The 27,073-nt window shown below is 36.3% G+C and overlaps 1 protein-coding gene across 1 annotated transcript in view; it reads left to right on the top strand.

Annotated features, from left to right (window-relative positions):
• Positions 1–27,073, top strand: part of PRUNE2 (prune homolog 2 with BCH domain) — a 146,504-nt gene that overhangs the window by 23,267 nt on the left and 96,164 nt on the right. Inside the window, exons 2-6 of the mRNA XM_053932473.1 lie at positions 4,325–4,429; positions 4,906–5,108; positions 6,384–6,547; positions 12,685–12,837; positions 15,306–15,400. Of these exons, the coding sequence (XP_053788448.1) occupies positions 4,325–4,429; positions 4,906–5,108; positions 6,384–6,547; positions 12,685–12,837; positions 15,306–15,400 (720 nt within the window). The remainder of the gene's footprint in view (positions 1–4,324; positions 4,430–4,905; positions 5,109–6,383; positions 6,548–12,684; positions 12,838–15,305; positions 15,401–27,073) is intronic.

Here is a 27,073-nt window from a genome sequence, read left to right on the forward strand (position 1 = left end):
TAAATATACCTTTTAAAATAGTAATTTTAAGAAGAGCAGATGTAATCATAAGGCTGTATTCAACTTGCTGTTGAACACATCAACAGTGCACTCATCATCAGAGTACAAGTACGACTGGATAAATTATATGTACAAGTGCTATTTATACAACAGATAAGGTGTGAAGCAGTTCTCCTAGTCTTTGTTATGGATTAATCATAGTCTTTTCTCACTGTATCCCATTCAAAGCAAAATATCAGATAACATTTTATACCTATCCAGCCATTTCTGAGGATGGTGTTTTTGATCCTTCCACTTTTGTTTATCTTACTAGTAAGGCTGTGTCTCCAACACAAAAGCAGATGATTTGGAATTGGAAAATTCCTGTTTTGTTTTATATTTTGTTCTGCTAGTGTTTGTTCTGCTAGTTTGGTTGTTTTTTTTTTTTTTCATATTTTTAAGTAAAGCAAGACTGTACAATGGATATTCAATAGGTAAGGATTAAAACATGTCACACTTGGAATTCTCTTGACTACACTTGTGTTCCTTAGGGAAGAATCCTTATGTAACCAGGTATTTAAAAGCTAGTACTTTAGATTACTATGTGTCATATACTGTACATGATAAATGGGATACTGCAGGAGCAGAGAAATGGAATAATTTTTTTGACTGACCTCAAAAATGGGAGAAGACAAGGATTCTCTCTTATATCTCTTTTTAGAATAAGAGACCATCTGTTTTTTCCAGGCAAAAGCTTTCTTTTGAAAAGACTTATGAAGTATTTAACTAACTGGAACTTTGCATGAAATGTTAAATGAACTTTGCTTTGGCTTAAAACCATTTCTCTGACAACAGAGATGTATAATCACGTTAAAAGCCCTCAGTCTGCTGGAAGCATAATACTGCCTGTTATAATACGGCAAATGCAAGTTGTACTCCAAAATGACTACTCAATAAATTGTACCTCTGGTTTGAAGGTAGAATTTCAGGTCCATAAATCCTCTTTCATGTGATTTAATTACTTTAAATATTGAAAGACAGATTTTTTTTTGCTATCTTGGCCTTTGTCCAGTTAGTTAGGATTTCCCCCTGTGCACCTCCAGGAAAGTTGTGTCTGTGAAGATTTTACCCCCTGGTCGGTGCTTCAGCCACAAGGCTGGAAAAGTTTTCAATGTTGAATCTGACACTATATATTGCTGTGTGGTTCTGCAGCTTCTTTGTTTTTTATCTGCTTGTGTTAAGCCATATTGTTTCTTCTTCAAAGAATTGCTGTGCTTGACAAGTGCTGTCCCATTCCATGGGACAGTAAAATGCAGTGCTGCAATAAAATGCAGTGATTTCATTACAGTTTAAGGACAGAACTAGTGAAATTTGAGGTAAAAAGCAAATAATGACTCAGAAAGCAAGGCTGTGTCTGGTTGCTGAGTGTGTATGTGTGCAGTGTGTATGTGAGGGGGTGAATATGTATGGAGGAAATGGAAAAGTTTTTTTTTGCTACCAAATGCTACATTGAGCATTTTGTAGGCATTCCTGTTTATACTAGGATGAGTCTTCAGTGTTTATTACCTTGCAAGATCACTTCAGCTTCTCTATTAACAGAAGAAAAAAAAAGTAGAGACAATGTAATTTTTGACTGGAATATTGTAGTTTGATCAATCACTGTAGTTAGCATGTCCTGATCAAAATATTTACAAACCTGATTGGCAGTATTGCAGTATGTTTGAATATATCAGCTGTTTGATGCAGATGGGAACCAATAAATGGTATTTTTACTGCAATTACATAAAGATGCTGTTGTCATACTAATGCTTTTATGTATTTATAGACAACAAAACTGAATAGATATGAGAGCTTCTTCATAGTAAATATCTGAGAATCAGATCTCTTACAGAAGTAGCCTAATGTTTATAAATCTCTTTCCTGAGCACAGTAAGTGAATGTTAATCTATGCAGGTCTGATCTAAATTGAGTTATTCTGACAGATGCCATCTGAAAATGACACATCATTTCTTTAATTCATTTTATCTCAGTCATCCAGTGTTTGTGCATTTTACAATTTACCTTTAGTCTAGCTAAACAAAAACTCATCATCATGAAGAGAAATCACTCCACTCATCTTCTATGTAGTTTGATTTAAGAGTTCTAGCTTCATCATTAACCTCCAAATTTTTTTTTTTTTTAATTCTTAGAGATATTGACAGTTCATGTTTCCTCTCAGGTTTAGCTGTGGTAACTGCAGGAGGTAATCAAATTTTAGTCCTATTGTAGCTAAGCCTTACTGGGTGTATGGATTTTTGTCTTCTGGATTGTCATCTTCTCTGTCCAGGTTTTTGTTTAGAAAGACCTATGAGAGGAAACCTTACACCCACGAGCCTGCTTTTCCTGAAGATGGCTGATTAGCATGCAGTAGACTAAGCAAACTAGTTGGTGAAAGAGGAAGGAGTCTCAGACATGTAAGATAAGCAATATGCTTGGATGGCATACTTCAGGGATGCATTTATGGACAATGGGTATGGAGAGTATTTGGAGGGTTATTATTACTAAATAATAGTAAGATGCTAAAAAGCCATTCATTTAGCTGCACATGGGGAAATGAAATATTGGTGAAATAGTGTATTTTGGATCTGCAGGAGGGGAAGGAGAAGAGAAACAAATTCTGCTTAGTGAAGAGAAAAGCAGGAAAAGTGGGGGAAAAGGTATTGCTAGTCACTGTCACTACCCTACAGAGGGACCTTGGCAGGCTTGAGAGATAGGCCTGGGTGAACCTCATGAACCACAAGGCCAAATGCAAGGTCTTGCACCTGGGCCAGGGCAATGCCGAGTACAAACACAGACTGGGTAGAGAGGGACTGAGACCAGCCCTCAGGAGAAAGACTTGTGGGTGTTTGTGGAGAAAAAGTTCATTGTAACCTGGCAATGTGTACATACATCCCAGAAAGCCATTTGTGTCCTAGGCTGCATCCACCGTGGGCAGCAGGGGTGGGAGGGGATTCTGCCCCTCTGCTCTGCTCTGGTGAGAGCCCACCTGCAGGGCAGCATCCAGCTCTGGGGTCTCAGCACAGGAAAGACATGAGCTTTATTTTTGTTCTTCATCGTGGCAAATCAATCAGAAATGCATGCTGTAGAAGAACATGTTACAAGAATTATAGTGAAAAGAGTTAATGGAGACAGTTTGTTGCTAGTGAAGACTTAGAGCATAAATGAATGTATCTGTTCCAGTTATTATATTCTTCAGTAAATTGTCTTTCCTGGGAATGGAGTGAATATAGGGAATGGAGACTCTGTCCTGGATTTATTACCCAAATGTATTTTGATGGCTGTGTTCCATTAAGGGAAAGAGAACCTAAGTTTATTCCTTATGTCCAGGTAGACCTAAGACTAGAAATAGAGAAAAAAGGTTAGGTTAAGAAAAATTGCACATTTATAATTATTAAGGGTAATGTAAAAATTATATGTTTCTGTTGAAGGATTAAAATTTTGGTACCCAGAATTCCAATTAAAAATAGCAGAAAGTACATCAGCCTGTACATGCCAACAACAAAAATGTTTACTTTCATGTGTTTGTTTCTGAAACAAGTCTCTTAGCATCAATCACATATGTTTCACCAATTAAGAAGCATTGAAAAGAAATAAACTGTAATGTTTCCATGCAGCTAAGTTGACAGTAATGATGTGCACAAGAGAAAAACTTCATCATATATTTTGTGTGTGTAATTATGAAGAAGGTAGGTCCTTCCTTTCAGTACTTTGCTTTTTCATACAGTAGGTTTCTCTTCTTTTTTCATCTTGTTTGGAAGGCTCTCAGTTTTATTAAGTGAGAACAATTCAAAACTCATAGTACTTCAGCTGTGTTCAGCTTCTGAAGATTCAGGATGAAAGGCAGTTACTTTGTCTATTTACTGATTTCAGCTAAGTGAAGAAAAAAGGGTAAAATTAAAATTACAACTTGCTACATATTATTTGCTGTGTATTTTGTTTTTTGTATTTCTACACTCTTTTGGACTGTTTTTCTAAATGGATTTGTGAGGTCTTTTGAAAAGCTTTTCCATGTATACGTGAAGTTGCTGCTTGTCTGTTACTTTGCTGTGAAAGAGACTTTTGTCAGATTCAGACCTCATTGGGTTCTAAACTATGGTGTCTTGTGAAATTTTGTTTTTGGCTTTTTGGGGTGCTCTGAAGACAAAGAATGTTCTTCTTGTGGGCAGGAAGTCCTTTCCTTCAATCAGCAGTGAAAAATGCTACAACTGAATACAAAGCCTGATATTTAACTTGTCCTTTGAACTTTTCTCATTTGACTTTTTCTCATCATTTCCTCTCATAGCAATTGTCTTCTAATATGTTACAGAACAGGAGCAAACGCTTGGAAAAAGTCCATGTTGTTCTTGGGAATAAACCCTGTGATTTGGATTCACTTATTTCTACCCTGGCCTATGCTTACTTTCTAGACAAGGTAATGGAAAAATTGGACTGAGTGATCTTAATTCACTTGTTCCAGGTTGTTACAGACATCTTATTGTTAAGTCAATTGCTGTAAAAACAATGATTTTGTTATTATTGAATGTGAGTTTTTAAAAGATAAATAATCAACATTTATTTCCATACAAAAATGAATGAGTGGCTATTAGATGGCTTATTGAATAACATGAGAAAATCAGTCTTGTGCTTCATTCCTTATCCTTCTCCTCTCCTGGTTTCCCAGGTACTGTGTAGGAGTCAAACAGTGACAGATGAAGGAAAAAAAGTGAAATACCTATTTTTTTTTTTTTTTTTTTTTTTTTTTTTTTTTTTTTTTTTTTTATTTTAACTAAGTAAAGGAGAGAAAACCCCAAGCAGAAAATCCAGTCTGTTTCTAATTGCTTACTCTGTTAAAATACCATCCTGATGAAAGACAGGTTCAATTCTCACAAATGCACACCTGTTTTACAGGTCAGTCCTCCTGATGTTCTCTGCTTACCTGTGTTGAACATACCAAGAAAAGACTTCAGCTACTTCACTGAGACAAAATTTATTTTGGAAGAGCTGAAAATCCCAGAGTCAGTCCATATCTTCCGAGATGAAATCAATTTGCATCAGCTGAATGCTGAAGGGAAATTGTCTTTAACGCTTGTAAACAGCAACATGCTGGCAAGGTATTGTGTTTTTTGTATGGTAAGGTGGCTTATGTGAGTTTGAGCTGTTTCAAAAATAACGTTTTTTCTGTATTGATATTGCTATGTTAACACAGACCCAAAAAAAGGAAACTAAAATGCATTTTGTCTCCCTTTATGTTGAATAAGTGTAACAAGGTGAATGGTCATCTTTGTATTGCTTTTAATGGAACTTCCACTTTTAAGAACCTTGAGTTTTCACACGTTTTAGATTAGATGTTTTAATTTAGTTAAGTAGTCTGGAAGTTTCCTGTGGCCAGGAGATAAGAGATCAGAGTTCTTTTCCTGCTTCTTAGTTAGCTTTCCTTTGAGAATCTTATATTGATTTGCAGGTGCCCAGACACTTGGATATGTGCTATTGACTGATGAATTATAGTGGTCCTTACCAACTACAGCCTTTCAAAAAGCTCAGAGTTGATCTCTGGAAGACCATGGTCCCATACCCATCCTTAAGAGGGACTATCTACAAGGCCGTTGTGAATCTTTTATGAAGAGCCTCTTTATAATGGTCTGCCTGTCTTGCCCATAGTGAAGGATGCTGTTTACTTCCAGCTGTCCTTAGAGCTTCATTTAAGACAAGTATCATCCTATGGCCCCATTGTACTCTGAGAAGTTTATAGATTAGACTGAAAGTAGGGAAAATCTGAAGAAAGAAATAGATGGGAATTTCATAGCTGTTCATAGATTTGTTAAGTGCCTCAGCTCAGTGCATCATTCACTCCTCAGAGCAAAAATTATCTGCAAGATCTGCTTTTTATTTATTACTGTCACTTCCTGTGTTTCTTCCTTCCAAAAAATTACAATTAGTATTTTATTATTAAAATTAGTTTGGCTTGGTTACTGCTATTGTAAACAGAAACTTAAAATAATCTAAACGCAAAAAAAAAAAAAAAAAAAGAAGTAAGTTTTCAGAATATTCAGTTGGGAAAATCCTAAATCTCCTCTATATAGAGAAGACTATTTTCAGCACATGTAAAAATATTTTTTTCCAATAGTTTTTAATAGATTTTGATGAGGGAAATGTTGTACTTAGTGATGTATCAAGCAGTCAAGCAGTTAAAGAGCTCTGAACACTTAATTTAAGAATCACGGATTTAGGATGTCTGTGACATCTTTTGGCTTTATAGCAGATTTCAGGTAGCTATAACAATGCTGTTGTAGTCCAGAATTTAAAAAAAATGTGTTGCACTTTCTCACTGAGTTATCTATGTAGCTATAAAGATAAATATATGTATAATTTCTGAATTTGCTTGATAGTGAGGATAAAACTTTGGAATCAGCTGTTGTCAAAGTCATCAATCCAGATGAGCAATGTGACAGGAGCCTGGAGTTACAAGCATGTTCTTCCTCTTTCGTCGTAAAAGAGATTCTTCAAAAGGCACCAGAGTTAATCACTCAGCAACTGGCTTATCTCCTCAGAGGTGAGAGATTACTCTTTATATTAAATACTGAAAGGTTTAATGGAGTGTTTCTGAATTTGCTCATGCAGAAAGAGTGTGATCCATTCTTTGGTTAACAATCCCTTTAGAGACCACAGGAAGCTTCATAAAAGAAGCAGGGAGTAAAGAGTTTGTTAAAGAGTAACATTATATTGAATATTAAAAATGTGCATTTAAAAATAGGCATGAGAGGTCTTTGCTGTATCACTAGACAAGAATATTAAATGAAGCTGTCGACTTACCAGCTGGGTAGCTGGAAAAGCTGTGCAGTTCGTTGATTCCAGGGGCATTGTGGACAACAATATGGATTGGAATCTAATATTTACAAGTTAAAGCTTCTCCCTCCCAATGGTTGTACTTTTTTATGGAATGATATTTTAATGGCGTGATGCAAAACTTTTGCTGTTTAAAAACACTGTTACCGAGTCTTCATTATTCTCTCCTTTTCTTTTGTAGTGTATGCCCAGCAGAGTACAAAGTGGGGGTGGGCTTCAACAATCATAAGTATTTTCTTCTCTGTCTTGGAAGTTCATAATTTATATTCATTTTCTTGGTTTATTTGCTGCACAGAACTTTCCAGTTGGAAATAAAACTAGTGTTGAAAAGAACAGTCACTGCTTTTAAGTTACTTACTGAATTTTAAGTGTTCAACAAATTTTGTAGGTTTTAAGTTTTAATGATGTGAAACTGCTAAATGTCCTTTTAAGAAAATAACGTGGGCATGTTTAATGAGGATTATGATAACTTGTCTACATTTAGACTTGAGAAGTAACTAGAATCTTGGTAAATCATTGTACTCATCACTGTGATAACTAATAGACATGTTGTAAGAAGTCAAAAATATTAATTTTTTTGAAATATTCCACAGAATAAGTATTAACAGTAGCACAGCATTTAGCCTGACCTTACAGTATCTTTCCATGCTAACAAGCTTTAGTTAACCTGCCATGAAATGTTTTTGTAAGCTCCAAATTTCTGTTGAGTAGCTCACCAGGAATCTAAGCAAATGACCAAGCATAATAGTTGGTTTTGGAGGCAGAACAAAAGATGGGTTTTTGGGAATATCAGGATACTTGTTTGTTGGCAGAGAGTCAGATGGAGAGGTCTGAATACTGTTCAAGAACACGTTTGAATACTATATGTGGATGTGTCAGCATGATTTGTGCCTCTAATATGTATCCAGATTAAAATAAAGTGTGTTTATTAGTGTTTGCGTTAGAGATAGCACTTTCAGTTTTGGGGAATATAGTAGCTAATTTTTGATTTTTTTTTAATCAATGAGTAATTACATTTTGATTATTATATTTGATATAGCAAATTGGAGGAACTTAGTGGATAAAAAGTCCCTGCATACCTTCTTCTGCATGGTATGAGAAGTGACTGGCAAAGCCTAGGGAACAAAACACAGCTGCACTTGAGATTTGGTGCCTTTATACTTCTCCCAGCAGCACAGGGACAGATATAGAGTCTGCAAAAAGGCTGTATTGTCTTTTTCATATTTTGTTATGTTACTTCCAGTGTAAATCTGTATATGGTTAGTTTGTCTGAATTTCAGGTGAAGTTCAGAACAGAAGGCCAAAGTAAAAGTTAGAGTCCTAAGAATTAGGATTTTATTTTCATAAAAATGCTAAGAGATGTTGTTATCTGAGTCTCTGAGTTAGGAGGCCTTCTTTAGCTTTCTGACTTTCCAGTGAGTATTTTGCTAAGAGACTTTTAAGATAGAAGAAAGTCTCATGCTTTAATAATTATCATGTGGTGACCAAGACAGCTTAATTTGTTGACTGTTTTTGAAACTTCTTTTTTCTTGAAGTCTGTTAGCAGTTTTTAAATTTCAATAAAAAGGCAGATGTTTATGTATATAAATTGCACCTTTGAGCAAACTTTACCTGCTTGTCTATATTAAAAAAAATGTCAAGAGAAAAGACATTTTCTGTGAAACTGAACATTACTGATTTTTTTAGGCATTATTATATTTAAAGATTAATTTATTTTTTTTAGGTGAATGCTTTTCTGGTATCTTTATCTCCTTATCAGACATTATACAAGTTAATTCTACCCTTAGGCTTTCTCCTGCTTGGAGAATCAGTGCTGTACAGCCATATTTGCCTTAAGTTAGAGCTTGTGCTGTCCCTGGATTTGTGCCAGAAGCAAACAATTACAGAACCTGCCAAAGTCCTGGGCCTGTGTTATTTTATTTCCCAAGAGATATTTATAAGGGGACTGTTGCCAAACTCAAGATCCATTAAACTGCTGAATCATTACATTCTCTGTTGCAGCCAGCTGGCAAGGATGTTATTCCAAGCACTCACTGTCAGGTATCTTGGGTCAATGCACTCTCAAAAATGCCTCCTTATGTTTATTTGTATAAGGCCTTGAAGGATGCCAAAAGGTGCAAACCACAACATGTAAATATAGACAGATTTCCAGCAAAAGTGTCAGCAATTTTTTTAATGTGAATCTGCTTTTGCTAGTGATGAACTGCATGGTTGAGGTCTTTTCATGCCCTGTTGGGGCAGTCTGACTTTCAGTAGAGAAGATTAGTTTGTTATTCTAGCCACCCAGACAAATGTTAAGAAATGCCCTTTTAAGGACTTTGGGCCAGTATTTTTTTTTTTTTTTTTTGTTCTGTCTTGTACATTGATCAGATGGTTCACATGCTCCTGCAATGATGCATCCTTAATATATATACCTGATACCTGGAAGAAAGGATAATTTTGACCTGCACCAAACACTGCACTTATTTGGACTGACACTTCTTTTTAATATATGGAAGCAGTTTTTTTGGAGGCAGTGCTCTTCCTCTCTTTTCCCCAGTTATGTTTTATTCCAGCTTCATTGCATTTCCTGTTAATTACAGTAAATATTGCTTACTTGGATATATTTAAGATTTTGGTTTGCAGGTTTTTTTTGGGGGGGTGGTGTGTGAGAAGAGTTGAAGTGTACTTTCCATAAGGGACTGTTGGTTTTCCCCTTTTCCCTATCCTTTATTTTTACATGTTATGGAACAAAACCTTGACAGGAGAAATGCCTATATTTTCATTGTACTGTTTCTCTCAGCCATAAACTTATAATTCAGGAGATGCTTGTGCTGTTCTTAATGTTTTCCCAAAACGACTTCTGCCTTCATTAGATCATGTTTAATATTAATGCACAGCAATTGCTTTTGGCAAAACTAATGCTTTGCTTCCAAACTGCTTTGCAAAAAAATAATAAAATGCACATTTTTAAAGAGTCTTAGCCTGTTTTCTAGTGACCTCTTCAGAAAAAAAATGTAGTAAAGTGTGATGTACACAAGAAATAATATTGAATCTTGTATTGCCTATTATATATTTTTTTTCTCTGCTTGTAAGCAGACAGCAGCCACCATTATGCTTTCAGAAATCCTTGGGGAGTTGCACCAACACTCAGTAAAATCTGCAGGAGATTTCTGAGACCATATATTGCTTTTACAGCAGGTATTTATAAGACAGCACATAACTAAATAGACTACTGACCTTTGGTCAAGCAAAAGTAACTTAAGTGAACTCTTCTTCTAAACTGCCTGGAATCTTAGCCCTCACAGGAATTCTGAGGATGCCTGGGGGAGAAGAGGTGTGCCTTTCTTCCCTGGTGATGAGGAGAGTGTTGAAGAATGATCATAGCATTAAAGGACAAGTAAATGTTGATCTTGCTGACACCCTAGTAATTTGAGAATGATCCTTTTCTGGCTTTCATCCTAGTAGAAAAGTTATCAGTTGCAAGCACTACAGTTTTGGTGTGACTAGTGACAAAACCAGAGCCTTTTAGAAACCTTTCTAAGGTGTCTGCCTGTCGTGAGTGAAGGTTACTTCATGTTGACTTCCAAACTGGTGAGCTTGGGTGGGTATACAACTCACATCTCTTGTTCTTCTGCATTTTCCTGTATATTTGTATTAGGGTTTTCTCTTCTTGGTTTTACCCTAATATTCCATTCCCTGAAGCACACACAGCTGTGGTAAAAGTTTCATACGTTGTGTATCTGAGGTTCTGTGCAGATGGACAGACTGCGTAACTCATCCTAATACTACTGGGGGGCTTTATGGGATATACTGCAGCCTTGCTCCAGTAGGTGTGGTGAATTTGACCACATGTTGCAGATCCAGCACTTTTGCTGGAGTCTCCATTTCCTTTGTGTGTGCATGAGCAATTTCCCTCTCTGTTTCTGGAGGATGAAGAAAAAGCAGAAAATTGCTGTTCCTAAAATACTTCAGGCAGCCTGGTCCCTGAGCTGCCATTTATCCAGATGCAGCTCTGTGCTGACTGAAAGCATGTTGTGGGGTGTCTCAATCCTTCTGGTCACCACTGTTTCCTAGAAAAGTGGAAGCTTTAGAATGTATCTCAAGAGTATTTACGTAGCATAAGCATTGTTATCTGCTATGGAGTTCAAGAACAAAGGGATATTTTTAGATTAATTATCTGGTTGAGAATCTTTCCTCCTATTAGAGGGACTGAAAACCAGGTCTTGATAATGGGTGTAGATATCTGGATACTTCATATATCAGTTATTTACCTGTAGAAGTCTTAAATCTGCTTGTTACGTTGTGTACCTAGATTTACAAATATCAATCTGGATCAGTATACATGATTTTCATGCTCTGTGTATTTATTTTTTTAATACTATCAAACAGAGCCAGAAGCATTGTCTTAAAGTGATTGAAAGATTGACATAAAGAGCTGCTGTGAATTAAATTAATATTGGCAGTTACAATATCCGTAACAGAAACACAGAATGGAACTTCATGTATTTGTATTTAATTTCAGAAATTAGTATCTGATGGGGAGCAGCTTTTCGCTTGTTAAGCATTATTTATTGTTTAATCCACACAGAATTTGTTTAATAAGGGTGTGTTTACTTAGCATGGCATAATTATTTTTTGTTGTAAGTGGTTTGTGAATTTTGAAGAAATGCTACCTGTTATTTCATATGATGATATTGTTGGAGAAAAGGAAAATGAATATATAATAGATGTTTGGATCCTAGCTCATCTGGTAAGATTGAGGGTGGCAGTGTCAAGGTTTTTCATTTACTCTTTTTTGCTCTGTGCTGAAGCCTTGTTTTGCAGTAACTGTCTTACTCACTTATTGTCCTTCATTGCTCATTGACCCAGCATGATGCAATGAAATCATACACTTGTTTGAAATTCTTGTGCACAGTAAAGTAATAAATTATTTCAAGGCTGAAGTATAAGATTTTATTATCCTGAATTTACTGTGAGTGATTGGAAGCAAACACTATCTTTGGGTATATTGATAAATGGCATCCCAGTCTCCAGGGAATGAAAGGGGTGACTTAATGTGCAGCACATATTTGTCAGAAAAGACATGACTCTCACTTCTGTATCATAAGACAATTCAATCACTATGAAGCTATTTACTGTGTGGTGTTTATCTTAAGTTTTAAAATTTTGATTATTTGAATTGGTGTTTTTTTGGTGTGTCCGTTGACAAGAATTACCGAGAGTTAGTTACACCAGAATGACCAATGACTTCAAGATCATTCAGTTCAAACACCACTGCCATGAGCAGGTATACCTTTCTCTAGTCCAGAGGAAGACTGCTCAGAGCCTGATCCAATGTGGCCTTGAGCACTTCCAGGGGTGGGGCATCTCCATATTCTCTGGGCAGCCTGTTCTGGTGGCTCACCATCCTCACAGTAAAGTATTTCTTCCTTTTGTCCTCCTTACGTCCTCCATTTTAGGTGTTCAATTACACATCTATAGAAGGAAGGTTGACAATGTGGATTTATGTTTCAAAACACAGCAGCACTTGGTCTAATGCCTGGAGAGAGGAAAATATAAGGAGGTTAGGTGTGCCATTGGCTGCTGCTGGCTGTGCTACAGAGCCATGTTAGTGTACAGGTGCATGCTGCACACCATGGCAGTATTGGGACCAGCTAGTTCGCTGTAGCAGAGGCACTGAAGAGGCAGACAGTTCTGATTTAGGAGCTTCATGTTAGGAGGATGTTTCCATGTGAAACTCTAAGTGAACTCTCAGTAGAAACAACCTCCAAGAAGGATTGGGTTTGGGAAGCAAAAAAGTAAAATGTCTTGTTTCTTTGATATCTATAGGAGACATTGATTTTTTGTCTTTCAATGTTTCAGGGAGCATCCTCTTCAAGTGCATGTCTTTGGAAGTTAACAGAATGACAGAGCAGCAGGAGAAAGTACTGTCAGTCTTGGAGGAAAAGTTTCCAGATCTTCCCCCACGAGAGGAAATTATCTCTGTTCTCCAGGAGACTCAATTTAACGCCCAAGGTAGTGCAACTTCCTTCCATTTTTCAGACCTGTTACAAATCTATTTATGTAGTTGTATCAGAATACTGTTTTATTCTGTGTGTTGAAAATAGGTGCAGCCTGCTATCTTCATTGAAAGTTAAATGTAGTATATTAATTTTAAATTAATTTTCTTACATAATAAAGCATGGAATTGTGATTTCTTTTGAGGAACAGCTTAGCTCATAAATAGTCTTGTATTGTAACAGGTAAAGTTAACAATTTATTTTATATATTGCTTTTGCAAATGTGTGCTTATCACGAATTTATGTTGATTCATATGGACATAAAAAATGTGTCAGGCCATGGGCAGAAATTGTGTTGCAATTGCCGATGTTGTGTGGAAGTAGATTTTGTGTTATGATACAGATTTACTAAGGGCTTTGTACAGGTGAAGTCAATTTGACATCAGTCTCAAATTAAGGAAGCGGCGGGAAAGTTGCAATTCTGGTCCTTTCTTCTGAAAGAAATACCAAGTAGAAATATTCAGTGATCTAAAGTGGCAATGTCTGAACCCAAAATTTAGTAGCAGGCTTTTGAAGAGATGCTGTGAATGCCTGAAAAAAATAGTTGTAATAACTCTTGCAATTTTTACTGGCATTTGCTGCCAAGTTCTTACCAAAGAATGAATATTAAATTCCTAGGGATATTTCTATGTTAGATGTATCAGGTAAGCATAGGGTCCATACAGACTCAGGGTCTTTATTTGTTCTCTGTCTGCCCATATGCAGAAAGTAGTCATTGAAATTCAGACCATCAGCCTGAGACAGCTGCCCTGTCTGGTAGATAAGGAATTTGAGGTGCTGCTTCCTTTGACCTTTCTTTCAGTGAGATTACAGGGTAATTTAGTTCAGTCTATAAACATTCACGTGAATTCTCTTAAGTTCCTCCACTCAAGTAATCAGTATGCAGTCTAGATTGGAAAGTGGCGGTGAAAGTGGCTTTTATGGAAGTCAGTTCTTAGTTCTGCCAGTTGCTAGGGGAAATGGTTTAGTACTTTTGTCATGAAGTTTTCTGTAATATCAAATTCGAAACTTGGACAAGTATATGTAGTGGGTTTAGTCTGTGTGGTACTGGTTGCTAGTCACATGAGGCATGGGGAGGACACTATCACGCACTCTTCTTTTTTCTCTTTTGCCTTATAACTCCTTTTTTTACTGTATATTCATAAAACATATCCATATATTGCACGTGACATTTCTTTTAGTAGGATGCCACTGAGTTTCAGGAGCCCTTTGAAGGATGTAACCTCTACTGAGTATTTTACGTAATATACTCATTATTTGAGTCAATATTAGGACAATGCAGCCAAAATAGTTCTCAGTTTCTGGTAGAAATCATGATTTATTGGCCTGAATTAATTTGTTATTTAAGGCACAATAGGTTGCAGCCCCCCAGAAAGTTTATTGGTTATATACAAAATTTCTTAAATGACAGATGTGTAAATGTTCATCTTGTTATTAAATTGGCTGCAGTAGCTGGACTCCGTACAGGAACAGTAATGAAAGGATGAATTTCTTTGACTTAGGTTGGTATTTATTTCCCTCTTGAAAATCATTTCTACAAACACATCGTGCATCTTAAACTGCTATGCCTTAAAGATTGGTGGATGTTTTAGTTGTTCCCCTGCACTGAGATAGATGGCTTGCAGCATTCTTTACATAGACATTTGGCTATAACGTCTGTGTTGCAACCATGTGATGTAGTTATGTTCCTCTATATAATATGTATTTGTTTTGAGAAACTTCGCAGCATTTTAGGCAGACGTGTCCAATGACGGAAACTTAGTCACTTGAATTTTCCATACATTGGGTTTAAACATACCAATATGTCTGGTTGCAATTCCTGTTTTACACCATTGTTGCTGATGATAATGTTTCTATGGTACATAAACATATACTTCGTTCATGAAGGATTTGACGTACATAAGAAAAAGCCATTGGTGTTAGCAATTTGTGAAGAAGGTCAGAAAGGTTGAATGGCTGTGTTTACAGCATATCTTAAGTTCCTTGCTTTTAAATATTTCATAAACACCATAGTAGTCCACAGGTGCTTTTCAATATATTAATTATTTCAGAAGTAATTTTATATTTGTGATTTCATATTAGGCCATAGAAATTGCCTAGCTATACTTTTATCGTCAGCTGGAATTACATTCACTTAAAAATTTCAATGTTCACAGAGGATCACGGGTGTTGCAGTAGACTTAATTCTTCATACTTGTTGTTAGTGTGTATCCTCCATTAAATCTCTTCCTTTCTTAAAAAAAATCCCTCTAGAAACATTAGGCATTGAAATATTAATGTTATCGTTAATTTTCTCATACGACATCCTGAAATACAGCAAGAAGGTTCAGCATTAATGTCTATAAACTGTGTTTTTAATTTGTTTGTGCATCTGTTAGCTGTAGATAATTGTATATATGGAAATTTGTTTATTTTCTTAAACAGGTATGAGCATTGAGGAGGTTATGCTCAAGGATCTCAAGGAGATTTCAGATGGAGAAATCAAAGTAGCAATTAGCACTGTGTACATGACACTGGAGGTAAGAGGGAACTTCAAACATGTTTAACAGCCTTATTACACATGGGAGATAGTTCTTTAAACCAGAATGTGAACAAGTTATTTTCTCAATATTTTTTTTAGTATTAGCAGAATTTTCACTGATTTAATTAACTTCGAGAGAAGTAGTAGCTATTTGTTATCTGACTTGCATTATTATGATATTATGATTATTCTCTCCCTTTAGATTGTATGGTGTATTAAAAACAATGGCATAAACAAATTGGAACCTTTGGGTGAATTGAATGTATGAGCTTTTTACCTTGATCTGAAGGAGAGTTGCATATTGCTGGATATTATGTAAAAATATTATTTTAAAAATATGAATGCTTAGATCACTGAACAAGTATGACATGACACTGTTATTTCTGATTGAAGTTTGCATACTGGCATATTGATAAGTAATAAAATCTGAGTGGTCTGAAGAAAATATCAATAACAAAAACATCTTTATATAGTATATGTTTGTAATTTTCACACTCTTCATTTGCATGAAAGTCACGTATACAGAAGTATTTGAAATATAGAAGAAATTTTAATCTACTTTTGCACTAATTCAAAACCTTTTTTTTTATGTCAAATGCTGCTAAAAAAAAAAAAAATCTCTTGTAGAGCCCTTCCCTTGTATGTCCTAACAGATTTCTTATAATATGTGTTTTGTGATGCATTTTACAAAAAATAAGGTGCTTCTGTGGTTGAACAAGTTTTGGTTACAATCCAGCTAACAATTACCCATAGATTTCTGCTTGCATCCTAAAATATACAAAGCAAATTAGGTAGCAAAGCTTCAAGAAATGAAGTAGAATTTGTTAGTTTTCAATTAATTGTTTCAATATTAAGCAATCTTTACCACCAAAATAGCACTGCTTTATGAGGCATAATTTGATCCTAAAAATTAGGCTGAGGCTGGGCAAAAAGGGGATGGGAAAAGAGTATTGTAAGAAAAATCCCCAAAAGAGAAAATGGGATTTTATAAAGTTCTTAATAAAATGCTCATCTTCTTTTGTTTTAAATCTTTCTCTTTTATTCTGTCAGTTTCAGTTAATGATGGTCAGAGCTAGGAGCTAGTTTTAGCATTACATTTTCTTTTTGTTTATTTTGCATTAAATCATGTTTGATAACTATGTAGAATACAGACCTTGCACTCCAGAGGTTTAAGCTCCAGGTAAATCTGTCTGACCTTGTCTTTGCAACTCTCTATGCTCAAATTAATTCTAACTCAGAACTTGTCTTCCTTTTGGCTGGAGCTCACAATTTGACTTCGTCAAGAGTAGGTGTTCCTAGCTTTCAAAATAGGCAAGTTTTCAGCCTTTTTTCAGTGAAGTGTAACATGTCATGCTGACTTACCTTGGCTAAGAAGCGTTAAGATCTGGTGGTCAAGCAGCAAATGTTTCATAGCTGTTTTTCTTACATAGCTAGTGGTCACTGTGGAAGGGCAGAGGAGATTCATTTGCCTACAAGAACAAACTGAACAGATTATACTGATGCTAGATGATTTTTAGTCCCAGTCTGTTAAGTAATTTTATTACTAGTATTTCTGATGGGATTTCATTCTGGAAGCCTCAAGTACATTTGCTTTTTGCTCTTATTGTTCTGTGAATAGTTTGTGCCGTAAAGGACTAAGTTTTCAGGGGTGTCATTTTTTTCCTTAGGTATAATGTTTGTAAATTTATTGGGATGGAGATGAGTTTTGCATTTGCTGCATTACTGCTCTTTGTTGAAATGAAAACACCCTCATTTTTGGCACTTGGCCAGCAAAAGATGGGGTTTTTTTACTCAGTTTTATTAGTGATAGGGATCACATGTACTTACTTCACCCAGTGTCAGAAGCACAATACATATAGGAAAAGGAACGATAAAACTATCCAGACCTGTTTATTCAGTTTAGAATTCTGTTATAAACTCAGAATACACAGACTTTAATGAATTCACAATTTTCTCAGCAATGATAGGAGTAGTCTGTTATTCATCCTCAAAGTGCTCCACAGACATTATCTGATTAAATATTAAGGAAACATGAAGAACAGGCTTTGCAACAGGTGTTGAATCTCTAGCATGTTTGAGTTTTTGCTTTTTCAGAAGTATCGCAAGGTCACTTTTTTCCTTAGTAATCAACAAATATGCAAAAGTATCTTCCATTAAAGTGCTTTCTATAGGGCAGTTATTTTGTGTGAATGTATTTAGGTTTGTCTAACACTCCATATCTGTATGGAGCTTTGCATTTCTTGGGATACCCACCTTTGCATCTGGCCTTCCTGGATTTAGGTGATATTAAAGCTGTAAGTTGAAATCAGACCTGTGTCACCAGTGACTGGCTGTCAGAGTGTACACTGCTTGAATTTTACATACGTAACCACTTTATTTTTTAATATAAGGACAAAATAAAAGTGACGCTGCCCAGATCACAGTTATTTTTGTTGCCTTTGCTGGAAAGTTTCTCTAAGTAATAATAATGATAATTCGTAAGATATTGTAGCAAAATTCAATGGCTGTGTTACAGTTTCTGTTACAATTTCTGTTACATTTTGTTATACCCTTAGAGTATCTTTTGCTGCTTCTCTGCTGGAATTCTCATGGAATTGAGAAATGTCTTCTCAACATGGCTTCCTGGGAAAGTAATATTATTCCTGAGAAATGAATACTTCTGTTGCAAAGCGAACTCTGTTTTCTGCTTTTTTAAGTGTAGTGCACTGGGAGAGCAATCCAGGTTTCATGAATGTTCAGTTCAGTTGAAATGGCTTATTATAACATAGATTAATAATATGCTTGTTGGACTAAGTCTTTTATCCTTTCATTCATGAAAATTCATTCTAACTGCTCACTAGAAAAATCAATTACCACCTGAGGAAGCAGGTCAGTCAGTTGCAAACAAGTTCTATGATTGTCTGCTACTAACTGTGGCAGACAAGGGGGTGTTCTGAAGGTCTGTTGAGGTTCATGCCTCTGGCCATGGCATCCACATACTTCATAAAGACAGTTTCCAGGTAGTAGACGTTGTATGCCACTTGTAAAAGCTTAGAGAACATGTCAGAGCTGTAGTGGAGGCTGCTGTCACCAGTGTTGTTTCCTCAAGAAAGTGACCTGCATATTCATGCTGCTGCGGGAAGCTTGACTGTCCTTAGGTAGCCTCCATAGTCCAAATGAGTTTGGGATAGTACCAATAGGAAGTTCTATCTCTCATAACAACTTCTCCCTTTGTGGCTTTATGCCTCAGAGGAACTTACAGTGCCAATTCCAGCAACAGAAATTTAAGAAATGTAGAACTGTTTGGGTGCATGGTTTATCATCTTCCTATAAAAAAATAGTCTTATCTTGGAGATAGATTTTAATTTTAAGGCTGTTTTGTAGAATTAGTAAGAAATACCACTGTTTCATAATTTGAACAATTTTATTTCTGTGTTTTGAAAAGTGATGTTTTTAATACTTCTGTACAGCAAATCAAAGACCTCTGTCTTAGCTGAAGCATGTCAAACAAGTGCTAGGTAGACCATTACAGCCAAATAAGTGAGATTACAACATATATCTTTGAAGATTTGAACTTCTGGTCTGTCTATAATGATTATGTATATATATTGTGTATTTGGGAACTTTTTTCTCTTGGTATAAATATAAACGTATTTTAAATGGCAGATTGGTCCATGAATTTGTTTTTAATGCAAAAAACAAAACAAGAAGCAAACCCCAAGTAAACATGTTAACATTTAATCTTCCAGTAATGGAATTGGAAACAAAATTCTCAGCAACTTACAATAGCAATGCAGTTCAAAAGTATTTTTCTGATGCCTGTTGTGAGAAGTTAGGGTATGTAAAATAAATGATGTATAGAGCTGTAGGAATGCGACTTTTGCAGACTACCTTATGTCTAAGGAACATTAAACATAGGGTTCTCGTTTAGCAAATAAATAACCATTCATTTCAATGGCTGCATAGTCTGGACTTTTGTGCATATTTTTGCGAAGATGAGAAGAGGCCATTAGGGATTTAATATAAAATAAATCGCCACGGGGTCTTCTTGTAGTCCTAGTCTTTCTGCCACATGGTGTGTCACTAATGTGCATAAATGGGCTTAAATGAATTTGTTATCTGTATTACATTTGCAGTATGTATATATTTATATATTATTTTTTAATTGTGTTTAAAAATAAAACATTAAATACATCATTTCTGAGAGTTGAAAACATACCATTTGTAAATAAATCAACCTTAATTAAGGTCTTAAAATGTCAGTGTGTGATATCTGCCTTAGGAAAATTTATAGCATATAGTGCATAAAGCTTAAACATACTTTCACTTGCGTTTTCAGAAGTATTAAGTGGCTAAAGTCATAACCTCATATGACTGAGTAATGCAGCCACATGTGCATTAACATAAATACTGTACTCATGCTTAAACATCAGTCTGCCGTCTTCTGGAGGACAATAGCTGTCCAGTTGATGCCTCAGATCAGCCAAAGTACCCCAGCTGTAACAAGTACAGTCCAAGGTGTGGAGAGGTTAGGCAAGCTGAATTCTCTGTAGTGACTTTTCTCTAAAGATATGGAAGGAATCTGGTGGGGAGAACCGTTTGAGTGGTGGTTTTGAGTGGTTGCCATTGCAGCCAACTGGGAAATAAACCAGGCCAATCAGAGCAGTGACAACTGTTCCTTAGCTGCCTCCCACAATATGAACAAGACCTGGCACTTCATGTGCATTTATCCAAATGCACAGAGCCAGGAGAATAAACACTAGGAACCTGACACCCAGTCCAAAAGTTAGGGTATCACAGGAGTAGCTGAAACATGATAGAACAACTCCCATGACTGGAGCAATATGATGGATGGCTATAGGCTGTTTTGTAAAGAGAGTCAGGGAAGAAGAGGAAGGGGACTTGCACTTGAAGTTAAGGAGAACCTCAAATGTACAGAAGTCAACTACAGTGACCATGGAAGTCCTATCAAATGCCTCTGGGTCAAGGTTAAAAGGGTCATCTCCAAGCAATATTATGGAGTCTGGGGTCAGGTTGTGCACTCTGAAGGTTAGTACTAAGGCAGAGATTTTAGATTTTAGAAGAGCAAGCTTCAGCTTGCTCAGAGCTCAATTGAAAGGGAAGCTTCCATGGAGAATAAAGGAGCTAGTGACTGCTGTGCGTTTTTGAAGATAGCTCTCATGAAAGCACAAAACCAGTTCATCCCCTTCAAAGGGAAGGGAAGTAGGTGGAACATGAGACCCTCTTGGTTTAACTGTGAGCTTCTGAGTCTGCTCGGGACCAAAAGAGAAGCACACCGGAGATGGAAAGGGCGTTACAAATACTGAGAACCACAAGAACCTTGCCAGGGCATGAGATGCCATTAGAAAAGCAAAGGCTCAGCTTGGATTGAAATTGGCAAGAGATGTCAAAAACTACAAGAAAGGGGTCTTTGAGGAGGAAACTGCTGGCCCGGTGTTAAATGGGAGAGGTGAATTAGTCACCAACAACACTGAGAAGGCAGAAGTTCTCAACACTTCCTTGACCTCTGTTGTCACCAGTATAGCTGGGCCCCAGACACTGGAAGCAAAAATCCATGTTGATGCAAACAAGACCCACTGTCAGTGAAGAAAAAAATGCTGTGTGGGCTATTACAGGAACTTGGCTCCTGCAAATAGATAGTACCTTACAATATCCACCCAAGACTATTGGAGAGCTGGCTGGGGTCATTGTGAGGCTGTTCTCCATAAACCTAGAGAAGTGGAGATCAGGAGACATCCCAGAAGACTGGAAGGAGGCTAATGTCATCCCCAAGAGGGGCTTAAAAGAGAACTCAAGAAATTATAGGCCCTAGAAAAGCTATGACACAAACCCTTCTGGGAGGATTCATTGCAAGTCAGATGAACCAGGTGATTGGGAACAGCCAGCATGGGTTCACCAAAGCCCAACTGTGCTTGACAAACCTGATTGTTTTCTAGGGCAAAGTAACCTGTTTGGTTGATGGGGGCAAGCCATGGATGTTGTCTCCTGTATTTCTCCAAGGCTTTCTCTATGGTCTCCCACAGCCTCCTGGTGAAGCTGTTGCTTAACAGTCTGGACAAGCTGCCCGTGCAGTGGGTGGGGAACTGACCCACAAGCAGCACCCAGAGTGGGGGTAAATAGCTCCTTTTCCAACTGGCAACCTGGCACAAGTGGGGTCCTCAGGGATTGGTGTTGGGCCCAGCGCTGTTTTGTGTCTTCATATGTGGTCATCCAGAGCAGTTAAAATCACTCAGGGATCAAGTGAGCACTTTGGAAGGGAGAGCCACGCTGCAGGAAAACCTGTGTAGGCTGGAAGAGTGGGCAAAGAAGAACCTTTTGAAGTTTAGCAAGGACAGGTGTAGGGTCTTACACCTGGGAAAACAAATCCAGGAGCGCAGCACAGGCTGGGAGCACTTCTGTGGAAAGGGACCAGGGAGCCCCAGTGAGCAAAAAGCTCAGTATGAGTGAGGAGTGTGCTGCTGGAGCAAAGGAGCCCAGTGAGGTCTTGGGCTGCATCAACAGGGGTATCAGCAGCAGAGATTATCCCATTCTTGTCAGCATTTGTCAGGCCACATCTGGAATACTCTTGTCTGTTTTGGTCTCCACTATACAAAAAAGATATAGACAGGCTGGAGACGGTGGAGAGAAGGGCTACAGAGATGGTCAAAGGGCTGAGAAGCTTGACACATTCGGAAAGAATGCTTAGGTGAGACCTTAACACCTGGTTCTAGTATTTAAAGAGTGGCTACAAAAAAAAACAGAGACTCTGTTTTACAAGGAGTCACTTGGAAAAATGAAGGATAATGCGTACAAGTTACTCCTGAGGAGATTCTGATTAGACACAAGAGGAAAATTTTTCACAATTATAACAATCAGTCATTGGAATAATCTCCAGAGAAGTGGTGTATTGCTCAACATTAGGCACTTTAGGGTTCATCTGAGCAGGGTGTTGGACCACCTTGTCTAGAGTGCTTTTGACAAAAAAGTTTGGACTAGGTCATCCTTGAGATTTCTTCTACCAGTTATTCTATGATTCAAAAGATTCCTAATTAAGTACATGAAATCAAATGGCAACAAAAATGACATTTATTGCAGTGTTTAGTAGGATTGCTTATAGTTTTCGTATCAGATTCGTGTCAGAAGATTATGTGAGGGTGATACGAACTAAAGTTCCCCCAGTCAGTGAGATGCTTCTGCATGAAGTCATATGGGATGTTATTATGATTTCTTGAGATTTGAGAAAAATATGAACTTGAAAAACTGGCTAAGACCATTATATTTATGAATCTTCCCAAATCAGCATGTACTGATTTATTCAACTGTCATTTTTGCAAGGTGTATTTGATTATTTTGTTCTATAGTACTGTCATAACAGATTGTAAGCCAGAAGCATCAGAATTTTTTTGTACTTGCAGTATCACTTAAAAAATATGCAAAGTAAACAGTAGAATCACTGCAAAGTGTGCAGTGGTATGTTTTTAGGATTTCATTTTTATTTCGCTATGTGAATAAATTGGATAGATGCCATTGTTTATAATTAGTGTGACATCTGCTCAAATTTGGTCCAAGCTATCATTTATGATAATGCCTTTAATGGTTTAGTTCAGTCTTGGTTCAAAAGTTAATAAACAAAGTAAAATAGCTATGAAAATTACCAAAGGAATGAGCATAAACAGTATACTAACATTACAGTAAAAATGTGCTTGTGCTCACAAGTACATTGTTCAAAAAGATAAACCATTTTCTTTTGTATCATTTATGAAATGTGTTTAAATAAATTAAGATAGTTTCTTTATGAAATACAGTGTAAAATATGCACTATCTTTCAACTAAGTAAAATGCTATAATCTACTGTATCATTATTGGCCTGTATTTCTGACTTATACAAAGCTGACTAATTTATCATTTGTATACTCTTCTAGTTCTTGTCAGTAGCACTCAGCTTAGCTGCTTATGGGGCATAGACATTGACAGCGGGAGGTGCTGTTTTGAGAAATGTTCAGCATAAAGAGTTGTTTCTATGAAATCTAATGCACTTTAAAAAAAATCAGTGTAAAACCTAGCATGAACATTTAACATTTTAAAATCTGGCTGTAATGCATAAGAATATAAGAACTGATAATAGTTAGGGATGACAATAGGAATATTACAGAAATTATATTTTCTTCTGTTTAGTTTTTATTTTTTCTTTGCTATTGTGTGAGAAACAAATTAATTAAAATGTTGAACTGTTGATCCAACATTACAGTGTAACTCTAGCTGTAAGTGAAAAGACATTTTGAGTTTGCTAGTGTTTGTGTTGCAGTACTACAGAAGTCAGCAATTCTGTCAACAGGACATGGAGAGAGATACAATGTATTTCTAAACAAATATTCTGCTTGGTGACTGCTTGGCTGCTTTTAACTTAAAAATCTTAAAATCCCTCCACTTCTAAAATCATGTAATGTTTTTTTGAATAGTGATATTTTGATGCAGAAATTCCATGAAATTTGTCTGATGTATCTTGAAATACTACATTTGTTCCATTTGGCAAAGCATGTCCTAAAGCATCTTCTGAACTCTAATGTAAATGAATGCTTAATACTTGTAAACATTACAATAGCCTATGTGTTTATCATACCCCACTGAATTTTATATCTTCTCGTATATATCAAAAGCCTAGGCCTGAAACTATTGGATATTTTAGGACGTAGGAACATTTTTGAATTTTGAATTAGGCAGATCAAGTGCTCTGAAAGGTTTTTATGATGCACATGTGTTCTCTGTTTAGATGATGATAGGAAAGATCCTTTTTTTGACTTTGTAACTGGGTACACTCTCAGGACGTGAAGTGTTTTGTTTAACCAGAAACTTCAGGGTTTATTTAATTTAATGTGCATTTTTATATATTTTATTTATAACGCAGAGGTTTTTAAAAATTACAAAATAATTCAAGTTAAAAGCCTTCAGGCCTTATTTGAGTTTTCAAATTTTCAAATTACCTAAGAATATTAATTTTACCAAAGACTGCAATTTTCCTTTCTTTCTAGGAGACATATAACATTTTCTCAGAAGGATCACTACTTCTGTATTTGAAATTATTCACAGCTTCTATGTGTGTCCATCCAAATGTAGTTTTCATCATAAAGCTGCTGCGTGAATGGTATTCCCCAAAAAATGTAATTTCTTCTGCAACTCCATAGCTGCATTGTTTGAGTACATTAAATACTTTGTGTATTTAAATTAATACATACTAAGTCTAATCTGCAGTGTCTTTGAGCCAGAAAAACCAACATTCAAAACTCCTGTGTATGTTGTGGGTACTGCAACGTCTTACTTTTTTACCATTTTTTTCTTTTTCCATATAGACTTGATAAGTGTAAAATGAAAATTCCTTCAGGGTAGTCTTGCATTGCTTTCATGATAAAGACCTTTATTATTTTCTCCATAAGAAATTCTGTGCATGAACATACCACTTTTTGTCCTGAAATTGCTGGATTTCTGAAATGAGACAATATCTTTAACCAAAGTTGCTTAGTACAGATTGAATTTATTAATTACAAAAAGAAAGAAAAAGAGTAGGAAGGTCTACATTTCTTGTTTTCCTGACTGTTTTTTTTTTCTTAATTACGTTTTCAGAAGAATAAATCTCAGTATTTTGAATTTCAAAACTTTCTACTTATTTGTGATTTGTGGTTAATAAAAAAATCATCCTTTGACTGAAAATTCAGGGATTTTATCATTTCTCATGGTAGCATAATTTTTGGAATTTTGTTTTGTACAAAGCTAGAGAGTTTTTGTTACTGTTTAGACTAAAAAAAAAAAAAAAAAGACGCAAGCAGAACAGGATACTTTATTCAGCTGTTAGCATGTAGCTCTCAATGTGTCTGAATTTCTTATGTCTATTGAGTGTCTGCATTCCAGAATTCTTACTTCTAAACAGAATATAAACATAGCTGTTAGGCTGGTAAGGAAAAACCTATTGAGGCCACCAAGTTTGTGCCAGAGCACAACAGTAGTAGCTGTTTATTTTATCTTCCCAAACACAAAAAAATACAGTTTTTGCCTTACAGCTGTGGGGAATTGAGGCATATATACAACCTTTTCACACTTCTGGAGGATGACTCTCAGTTCTGTGAGAAAGAGTTAATATGTCTGAATATGGGCTACTTTGTTTTGTGGCTCACGTAAACAGGATTATAGAGTTGGTAGTAAAATGAAACAGAGAACTTGAAAAATCATCTATCTTCATTGCTGAATGATTTTTCTTCCTCCTTTGCATGAATGACTAAAGCCCTTGGAAAAAGTTTCTCCTTCCCTTTATGTACAAAATGGATCAGTTGGTATCTGTTGTGGGTTCTGGCACTTTCTACAGGGGGACAAATGTCACTGCTAGATATATTGTAACTTGGCTGCATATTATCCTTCCCATCTTGCTTCTGTTCTTTCCGTAGTCACATTCTCAGAGAAATTTTATAAAACTTGGTTCTCTCTCCATCCTTTATGGGGGTCAGGGGGGAGAAGGTAAAGGAAGACCTAGACTTACAGAAAAAGAAATGTAAGAGTGAAAAAGGTCCACAAGGAATAATTTTCAGTCCATTCTTCTTTATTTTCCCCACTGCAACATTGCCAGAGAGATTTGGTCAGCAATCTGTGCCTGAATTCCACATGCAGAACTTGATTGTTTTTTAGGTTTCATGGATGACAGCCCTCTGTGCATGCTTGTTTCATCATCAGTGTTTGCCATGGTCTAGTAAGGAAAATAGATTAATTTTGTACCTCAAATGGGAACTGTTAGGTCAGCTCTACAATTGGTAGAACACCACGGGCTTAGACTAGTTGTAGATTGTTTCATTGGAAGAAGGATTTGAGGATGAGTTTGAATAAATGGCAACTTTACAACCAAGAATCGGTAATTGTGTTTTAGAACCAAAAATCTTAACTGAACACTGATTTAAGTGTAATTTTTTTTTCCTATTTCATCACATATTGAATCATATTCTTCTGAAAATACATTGGTTTTGGTCTAAAAGATATGTTACCTTATCTTTTTTAATATAAATAGTGTTATCTGAGTTGCTTCTGAACATTTGCTATTAAAGAAGACTTTCTAAATAAACGGGCTAGATATAATACAGAAATAAAAAAGTGATTTTCCTTTCACATCTCTTAGTTGAGTATTTGCCATATGGGTTGCTCAGCATTACACTCTCAGCAGGTCTAATTTATGGTAAACACACAGTGAGTGAGCAGAAAAAAAGGCAATGAAAATATTCATATTCTCCTGTCATTCAATTTTTTAAAACTGAAATCTGCTTATTCAGTTTCAGCCCATATAGTTGTGGCACTTAGTTGAGTATGTGTGTATTTGCCACTCTCCTGGGAGTTTGTGAAGACTGAAATGCTGCACTTTGCTTGCCATGAGAGTGATTTGCTGGAGCTTGCATGGCAGTGTGTAAATTATACCTTCCTTGCTCCAGTCTGGCATGCTGCCAGCTGCCCCAGGGCTGTGCTTTCTCCATGAGGGGCAGTTGGTGGAAAACATCACTTTTCTTGCTGTGGTATGGGGTGCTTTAGCTTTCCCTGGGCCTCTTCAAGAAGATCACCAACTAAATGAATGTGTTAATCTAGGCCACTGCTAGGACTTGGATCAGGTACAGGAGGTATAAAATAAATCAAAAATAAATAATTTTTTCTCAACCACAGCCATGGA

Source organism: Vidua chalybeata, chromosome Z (assembly GCF_026979565.1).
Source record: "Vidua chalybeata isolate OUT-0048 chromosome Z, bVidCha1 merged haplotype, whole genome shotgun sequence".
Taxonomy (NCBI): Eukaryota; Metazoa; Chordata; class Aves; order Passeriformes; family Viduidae; genus Vidua; species Vidua chalybeata.